Here is an 8,733-nt window from a genome sequence, read left to right as displayed (position 1 = left end):
TGAGGAGCGCCTTGCTGGGGCCTCGCAGGATGGGCTAAGGGAGCCCCTCCCCGCCCGCTCCCTCTCATGGGCTGCCAGCACCTGACAGAGGTCAGTATTGTGCTCCGGCCAGAAGCAGCCTGAGTCCTGTGTGTTCAGTGAAAAAAGAATCCCTGGTCCTGGTTGACCCTAGAAGGGCCTGTAAATATTTGGTCGGGGTAGGAGGCTGGGAGACAAGGGGCGGTTTCAGGGAGCCAGGTGGGCTGGGCAGGCTTTGGGCGGGGGTGGGAGGCAGCGGCTTCCTCAGAGGTGAGGAGAAACACGCAGGCCGCGGCCGCCTCTGACCTGTGTGGGGCACCTGACTGCCAGGGAGGTGACTTATGGGCAGGCTGTCAGACCACCTGTGAGCCCGCACTGGCCCCTTGTTTCTCTGTGGCAGCGCGCTCCTCTGAGAGCTGCGGGAGCAAGCTAGGGTTTTCCTCACCTCAGGAGAACGTGGCTCCATTGTTTTGGAGGATCAGCAGGCCTTGACTGGACTTGGCATCCCAGCTGTACCCCAGTTGGTGAGGAAAGCCTTCTGGGGGTGTCCCCAGCCCCCTGCTCTGGGTACGTCTGCCCTGTCCCTCAGCATCTGCTGGCGGTCACCTCAGGACTCTTTCCGGGCACCACCCCTCCCAAGTTCTGGACGCGTTACTGACAGCAGCCTGTCACCTCCGTTTCAAGGCTTCTCCCCTCACTGTCCCATCCAGCTCAAGGTAGCAGCCTCCATCTGCACTGAGCTCGCTGAAGAAGCCTCCTGAGGCATTATAGCTGGTCCGCTTCCCGCGTGCAGGACCAGGACCCTTCCAGCCTGAGGTAGCCTCAGCCCCTCGCCCTCCTGCCTTAGCTGTCGGCTTATCCGGATGGAGGTTCTCAGCCCTGACTGCACACCACCCCAGTGGGCATCTAGAAATGCTGATTTTGGACCACCCTCCAGAGGTTCAGATTTAATTGATTTAGAGCAGAGCCCAGCAATTTGTAAAAGCTCTCTAGATGATACGAAGGTTTATGTATTAAAATGCAGGTGTGGGGTGGGGCCTGAGCTTCTGTGGTTCTCACCAGCTCTGAGGTGATACTGATGCTGTGGTCCAGGGACCAGCTTGGAGTAGCACCTGTCCACACCATCATCTCCTACACGTCCAGTGCCCAGGGGTGTTTGAGCTCTAGGGGTAGGAGTGACACCTTTAGGCCTCTGGGTCTTCAGAGGCCCAGCCTTTTGGGGGCTCCTCAGAGCAGGCACTGCCCGTGTCAGGGAGATGCTGCAGGACTGTGGGAGCCTTCTGATGGTGGGAGAAGGCTGGGGAACTTGGCATCTCTGTCCTTCCTCTGAGACAAAAGGACAGTCATCTCCATCGCTCAGTTAGTCTCGTTGTGAGGATGAGAAGGGTGACCCTCTCTACGTGTTCTCGGGGGATCCTGCGAAAACATGGGAATTGCTCTTTTTAGGCATTCCAAGTATGTCTGTGTGGACAGGCCGTGGGTTACAAAAAGGCCTCTTTCGCGAAGTCGTTTCTGAACACCCCACCGAGGAACCAGCTGATAAAGAAATCACCTGGTTAAAACCAGTTTGTTTTCTTTGATTTAATTAAAAACTTTAAAAAAAAATAGAAAACCAAACCCTACCTGCATCAGTCTAGTATCTATGGCCTCACAGCAGTAGCAGTAATTTACTGGTCATCAGGATAAAAGGGACATGCGGAGGCTGAGGAGTGCGCGTCTGGGAGCGGGGCTGGGCTGGGCTTCTCTCCGGTCCAGCGGGAAGGGAAACGGGCAGAGACGGGGAAGGAGGGGAGGCGTGCCTGGAGGGCACTGTGACCCTTTCCTTTTGGGGGGGCTACAATGAGGACACGTGAAGGGGCCCTGGGGGCCAAGAACTGTCCCTCAAGTAGCTCAGCCTAATACCAGGACTTCCCTCTCCCAGGCGAGGCCCCACCGCCAACAGAGGGGAGCTGACACCACCGGCTATCCTGGAAACCACCTCCTCAGGCTGCTTAGAGCTCTCTTTTCTCTCTGCCTACTTTCTCCCAACTGAGAAACCTCTGCTCCTATAGGAGGAAACCTTCAAGGACCCCAGAACCCCTCGGTCAAGGACAGCCTGGCTCCATGTCCATCCCTTAGTGCCTGTGCTGGTAGCAGCTCTGCACGAACCACCCTCCAGCAGGGGCTGGGTCAGCCTGGGAGTAGGGGGAGGCCAGGTGGGCAGGAGGAGAGAGTGCGCCCCAGGGGTGGAGACAGAGACAAGGCACAGCTGGCTGGGTGGGGCAGGGAGGAGTGCCCTTCAGTGGGGCTCTGCGGCCCCATAGAAGAACGGGTAGTAGAGGGAGCAGGGGTAGGAGAACATGAACTTGACCGCGAACTTCATCTCCTTGTTCTTCTTGTCCCAGCGGTAGACAGCCGTGAGCAGCAGCTGTCCGTCCACTTTGCGGCCCATGACCAGGAAGCTGCCGGCCAGGCTCTCCAGCTGTGGGCAGGGGCAGCCAGCGCCGTTCTTCATGTGCAGCACCAGCCTCTTGGTGTCCTTGCGCTTCAGGGGCCCCGGCTTGAGCAGTTTCTTCTTTTTCTGGGCTCCAATCAGCTTCCGGTCCGCGTTCTCTATCTTGATCTCTCTGATGCGCATTTTGACCACTGTGTGTCGGGGTGGACAGAGGGATGGCCTGAGAACCGTCACGTTTGCTCAGGACGCTGGTGGCCCCATGCTTGGTGCTCTGCCTGAAGCTCCAGGCCTGGGGCTTGGGGAGATGGAGCTTCTGCGTGTACACGCTGACATTTATGAAGCTCCCATCATGTGCTGGACTCGCACGGGCATTATCATGTTTCATCCTTGAGGCGTGGTGGGGAAATGAGGTTTGGAGAGGTGGTGATGTGCCTGAATTCTAGAGCCTGGGTTGAACTGAGGTCTGGCCTGTGCCTCTCCATGACACCAGGTGCAGGGTGGAGAGCTCTCCGTGGGGAGTGGAGCTGGGTGTGGGCTCCTTGGGGAAGGGAAATATTGGGGGTGGAGCTGACCAGTTGGAGGGAGGGTTTGGTGGAGGGGGCGTCCTTGTGTTGGAGGAAAGCTGGATTTCATGATCTCTGGGATGCTTCCAAATGGATTTCTGGCTGCGTGTGTGTGTGTGTGTGTGTGTGTGTGTGTGTGTGTGTGTGTTGCAGGGGGTGGTGTTTGGAGCAGTGGTGGCTCTAAATGCTAGACAGCCAGCTCTGGCGGGGGGTGGGGGGGCCCTTCTCTGTTGCATGTGCTGATTTCCATGGGTAAGTGCTCCCACCGTGACCCACTGAGTCACAGAGCGCAGGGTTGGGAAGCACCGCGTACAACCAGCTCTTGCTGGGCGAACCCACTGCTGTAATTTGTGTGCGACTGTGTAGTGTGGGTGGGAGTGTGGAGTGTGGTGCTGTGTGTTTTTGTGTGTGAGAGAATGTCTGCGGTGTGTGTAGGAGTGTGAGTGTGTGGGGTAGTGGAGGAGGTGGTTGAAGGCCAGAGAGCCTAATGGAGTTAGCGGCGGTCACTTAGGCCAGGGTCCTCCTTCTGTGGGCCTCTGGGTCCCCATCTCTGGGAGCAGCCAGGGAGAAGCCACAGAATAACTTTGGGCACGCAGGAAAGGACAGTGTTATAAAATCTCTTTCCTTCTCCCCCACCCCCTCTTTCTCTCTCGGGCACGCACACACCTTGCAGTAGTAGTGTCCTCTTTCCAAACAGACTAACGACATCAAAGACCTGTTGCAGGAAGGATTTCATTGCTTTCTCTTTTTCATAGACAGAGGAGGCTAAGACACAAAAGGGGAGCTGACCTGGCCAAGACGACATGCTGGGCTGCGTGGTCCGCACAGGAGCCAAGTCCTGACTGCCCCAGGAATGGGGAGGCTCCAGGATGAAGCTGTGGGACGGGTGACCACAGCTCCCCTGGCCAGAGGTGCATCAGGTACTAGGCAGAGGTGCCCAGGGACGAGGGGGCTGCACTTCCATCCTGGAGCCCATCTCTCCCCTCTGCTACCTCCGTCCATCTCTGGGCCAAGCCTCCTTCCCCTAAAGAGAATCCAGCCCTGGAGGCCCCTCTGTAGAGAGTGTCAAGGGAGGGCTGCCGGAGCCCTGGCCAGGGATGGACCATGGCCTTGAGGGGCTTTTGAAGTCCCTGGGATGACGTGCAAAAAAGAGGTACATTCCTCTGGGGAGAGGGCAGTGGCCACGTGGGCTCTACACTCACCGAAGTCGCTGGAGCACATCTGCTCCATGAGGCCATCAGCGCTGTGCTCCATCTCACACTGGGCGCAGATCTTGGTCACTGAAGAGAGAAGCAGGGGTGGGGAGAGGGGATCAAAGTCCATATAGCCACTTAGGGTTCAGGCTCCCCCACTGACCAGCCACCTCCCCCTGCCAAGCCTCCACTTCCTCATCAGGAAACAGGATGATGATAATGGTAATGCTCACTGAGTGGCTGTGAAGTTCAAAGGGTCGTGAAGGGACAGAACTGACCAGGTGGGCATGATTGCCCCGTGACCCTGGCAGCTGTGACCATGATGTGCACTGTCTTTTTCTAAATTTTGTCTCATTTAGTCCTCAGCCTATGAAGTAGGTATCGTTATTCCTCTTTTTTCTTTCTTTTTTTTTTTTTTTTTTGCGGTACACGGGCCTCTCACCGTTGTGGCCTCTCCCACTGTGGAGCACAGGCTCCAGACGCGCAGGCTCAGCGGCCATGGCTCACGGGCCTAGCTGCTCCGCGGCATGTGGGATCTTCCCAGAGCGGGGCACGAACCCATGTCCCCTGCATCGGCAGGCAGACTCTCAACCACTGAGCCACCAGGGAAGCCCCATTATTCCGCTTTTAAAGAAAAGGAAACCGAGGTCCAGAGTGGCTACCCAAGTCTGCAAAGCTAGTGAGAATTGAGCTTAGAACTCAGGATTTGTGACTCCTAGACTAGTGCTAGGGTGGGGATGTTTGCGGGGTCTTTCTAGGAACCCAGGCTCCAGACAGGTGGGTAAATGAGTGACGCCGGCAGGGCAGGGACTGTGGTAAACTGAGGAGCACCCAATTTAGCATTACCAGAACTTCCGATTTTTCAAGGGAAGCCAAAACTCTTTTTGTATGAAATATTCTCAGTTTGTCTGTTGGCCACACAGATACCTCGGGCTGCCTCTGGTCCTACCACACAGCATCTGACCTCGCTCTGTGTCTCTGCCTTCTGGTGGGTGCCCCATCATGGGGGAGAAAGGGGCTCAAAGCGGGTGAGAGTGGGAGGGCAGAGCCAGGTGGGAATCCAAGCCTGGGATTTCCCTGCTTTCCAGGATGTTAATGTTTGGGCTCCAAGAAAACCAGAATAAAGGAGCCATGCCTAGGATCCCTGCTGGGGACTATGCTGTCTCTGCTTGAGCTGCGTCTTTCTCCCCTGCTTCCTGGTCCCATTACTAACCTGAGAATAGGGGGTTTCTCTTCTCTCAACACTCTTTGGTCACAGGACCCCCACCCAGCTGCAACTCTCAGATCCTGTGTGGGTGTGTAGGACTGGGGACTGCATGGGTGAGGTTAGCTTTGAGGGGTGGGTGGGGTGTGGTGGAGTCCAGTTGTTTCTGGGGGGCCGGGTCAACTGGAAAATGGGGGAGTGGTGCTGCCCCTTGGGAGAGTCCCAGAGCCAGGGGCTCCCTAGATTCTGGGTATTAGCCACCCAGGCAAAGCTGCCCTGCTTGGTGCCACTGTTTATTCTCCTGTCTGGTGCCCAGCCTGGGCTTACTCTGCCTGGAAGGAGTCTGGAAGAGGGGGTGCACAGTGAAGGGGGGGCTGAGACCAGAGAGGAATTAGGGGTAATGGGATTGGGGGTGGGTGGGTGGGAGGTGGCACTTAGGATCTCATAAATGTTGGGAACCTGGGATTGCTTCCTATTTTACAGATGAGGAAACCAAGGCTCAAAGTTGAGCAACTTGCCCAAGGGCTCCTTGTCAGGGGCCAAGCCTGGCAATCTGCTCACTCTTCTGCACTGAGTCTTACCCAAAGGTCTCCCAACCTGGGGGACTGGGGAAAGAGTGGGAAAATTTAGGGTTCCCACGTGCAGAAAATGGGGACAGGGTGGAATTCATAGCCCAGAGTGTGCTTAGCAAGCGTGGGCATTTGTGGGCTGAGAGAGGTGATAAGGCATTTATTGGAGGCCTCAGGATGGAGTGACAGCATTGGGCTCCCCCAGGGATTCCAGAAGCTTGGGAAGGTGGGAGCTGTGAGGGAAGTGGGGGAGGTTTCAGGAACGGAGTTGGAATGGGGGAGAACCAGTGGGAATGTCCACAGCCGCAGGTGGGAAGGCTGGTAGGCTTCGGGCGTCATGCAGGGCTGAGCAAAGACGTGTGTGTGTGGCACCTCTGGGGGCTTGAAGAGCTGTGCTAAGGGGTTGGGGGAGCGGCATCTATCCCGTCGGAGCGCGCGGGGCGCTGGGGGCTGGGGGTAGGGAGATGGCGGCGGCGGCAGCGCTACCTGGAGGCGCGGTGGCGGGCAAGTGCCCGAACTGCACAGCGATGCAGAGGTCGTTGTCCAGGGGGAACTTGTGGCAGTGCAGCATCTCGGGCCAGGGAAAGCCATAGGCCTCCATGAGCGGCGCGCAGCCGGCGCGCACGGCCTCGCACAGCGAGCGGCAAGGGTAGATGGGCCGGTCGAGGCAGACGGGCGCGAAGAGCGAGCAGAGGAAGACCTGCGTGTCCGAGTGGCAGCGCTTGGCCAGCAGCGGCAGCCAGCTGCTCGCCTGCTGCTTCACCTCGGCCAGGCTCTCGTGCTCCAGCAGGTTGGGCAGCCGCATGCGCTTGTAGCCCACGGTGTGGCAGAGCGGCAGGTCGGCGGGGATGTCGAGGCACTGGGGTGGTTTGGAGTACGAGCGCCCGTGCAGCGGCTCGGTCTGCCAGCCGTAGTAGTCGTACTCTTCGCCGCGCCCCGGCGCCCCGTGCAGCGCCCCCAGCAGCAGCGCCAGCGCGGCCGCCCGCGCGCCCCCCGCCGCCGCCCGCATGGCTGCACAGGCCCCCGATACTCCCCTGCCGCTGAGGTCGCCCAAGTGGGTGGCAGCCTCGTTTCGCGCCCGCGCGCACAGTGATCCTGGCGCCTCCCACCTTGAAGCTCCAGCCCCGGCCTCGCCGCGCGCCCCAGCCAATCTCCGGCCGCCCGGCCCCCTCCCCGAGGCGGGGAGGCAGGGTGGCGCCCCCCCTGCACCTCCTGCCCCGCGGCCTGTGCGTCCCGCTCAGCGCCGGCTCCTGCGCCCCTCTCCCGCTCGCCCACTCCCCTGCCACTGACCCAGCCTCGCTTTGCGCCTCTCCCCGGGGCTCCCTCACTTCCCTAGGCTTCTTCCTCGCCCCTCGCCTTCTCCATCCTTCCTCCTTATCTCTCTCCGCCACAGCCTCTCCTGTTCCTTTTCTCACTCACTTCACTTGGTTATCTCTCCGTCTCGGCCCTTACCACTCTGCTCTGTTTTCTCTTCCCTGACACCTCGGTTTTCCCTTCTCTCGGCAGGAGGCTCCTGGCTGCCCACACCCTCCTGGTCCAGGCAGGCAAGTTCTTCACTCCCAGTCCTCACGCATTTATTGAGCTCCTGCTTGGTGCTGGGCAGCGTGCTGACTGTGTGCAAGGCTCGAGGTGCTGGGAAATCAGAGAGGGATATGATCCAGAACCCACCTCTGGGACATCACAGCTTAGTGGGGGCAAAGATAATCATACCTACTATTTAGTGAGCGCTTATTAAGTGCTTCAGACACTGCACAGCACTTCACGACCTTATCAACCATTTCCAATGATAGCTAACACTTATTGGGTGCTTCCTGTGTGTCAAGTCTGTTCTGAGCATATTGCATAAACTACCTCATTTAATTCTTATAATAATGCTATTAGGTGGGCAGATACTATTACTATCCTCACTTTACAGATAAAGGCACTGAGACAAAAAGGTTAAGTAAAGATTGGTGCCAGGACTTGAACCCAGGAAGTCTGATTCCAGAGTCAGAGCCCAGATATGACCAGGAGGTCTGGGTTCTGAGTCTGCAGGCTTAATGACTGCGGTGGGAGGTGCTCAGAGAGGTGAAGTAACTGGCCCTTGGTCACATTGCTAATAGATGAAGGAGCCATCATTTGAGTCCAGGTGTTGGGTTCCAAAGGCCAGGGTTTAACTACTCTGCCCTAAGATAAATTCCAGCCTAGGGTAGGAAATGCTGAGGGAGGAGACTGTACCTCCTCTGGGAGCCTAGAGAAGGAAGGAATTGAAGAGGATATCCAGGGAGGCATCACAGAGGAGGCAGCTTTCAGGAACCCCATGTCTGGGGTCTTTTCCTTGTCTGGACCCTGCCTGCCATTGGCTTTCCTGTGGGAGGAGCTTTGGACAAGAGGCTTGGGGGTGGTGGTGGGGGGCTCTTTCCTGAGAACCTAGCTGGGGAACTGACTGTGTGCAAGGCTTGAGGTGTGTATCCCACAGATGGGGCTACAGAAATACAAAAGACATAGGCCCTGCTTCATCTGATCCAGTTGTGAGAAAAAGACACAAGGCAGGGCAGAGGAGGCAGAAGAAAATTAAGCAGACAGAGCCCTAGGGTGGGACAGGATGTTCTTTTGATGTCCAGGATGACCTAGTTGGGTCTGGGGAGAACAAGCTTTCCTGCCCCTTCTCCCTCTCCCAACCCCAGCGTGAAGAGGTTCTGGGGATGACCACTCAGAAGGTGAAGGACCGCTCTCTGCAGGGCCAGACAGTGTAGTAATGGTGCAAGAGCCT

The 8,733-nt window shown here is 57.7% G+C and overlaps 1 protein-coding gene across 1 annotated transcript; it reads right to left on the bottom strand.

Moving 5' to 3' along the window:
• Positions 1-277: 277 nt before the first annotated feature.
• On the bottom strand, positions 278-8,418 carry SFRP5 (secreted frizzled related protein 5). Its single transcript, XM_060034335.1, has 3 exons — positions 6,468-8,418; positions 4,218-4,295; positions 278-2,643 (listed from the first exon to the last, which is right to left on the bottom strand). Exons 1-3 carry the CDS (start codon positions 6,988-6,990, stop codon positions 2,297-2,299), a joined length of 948 nt encoding a protein of 315 aa, XP_059890318.1. The 5' UTR covers positions 6,991-8,418; the 3' UTR covers positions 278-2,296.
• Positions 8,419-8,733: the final 315 nt, after the last annotated feature.

This window comes from Delphinus delphis, chromosome 16 (genome assembly GCF_949987515.2).
Source record: "Delphinus delphis chromosome 16, mDelDel1.2, whole genome shotgun sequence".
Classification (NCBI taxonomy): domain Eukaryota; kingdom Metazoa; phylum Chordata; class Mammalia; order Artiodactyla; family Delphinidae; genus Delphinus; species Delphinus delphis.
This window is presented reverse-complemented; position numbering and strand designations above follow the sequence as displayed.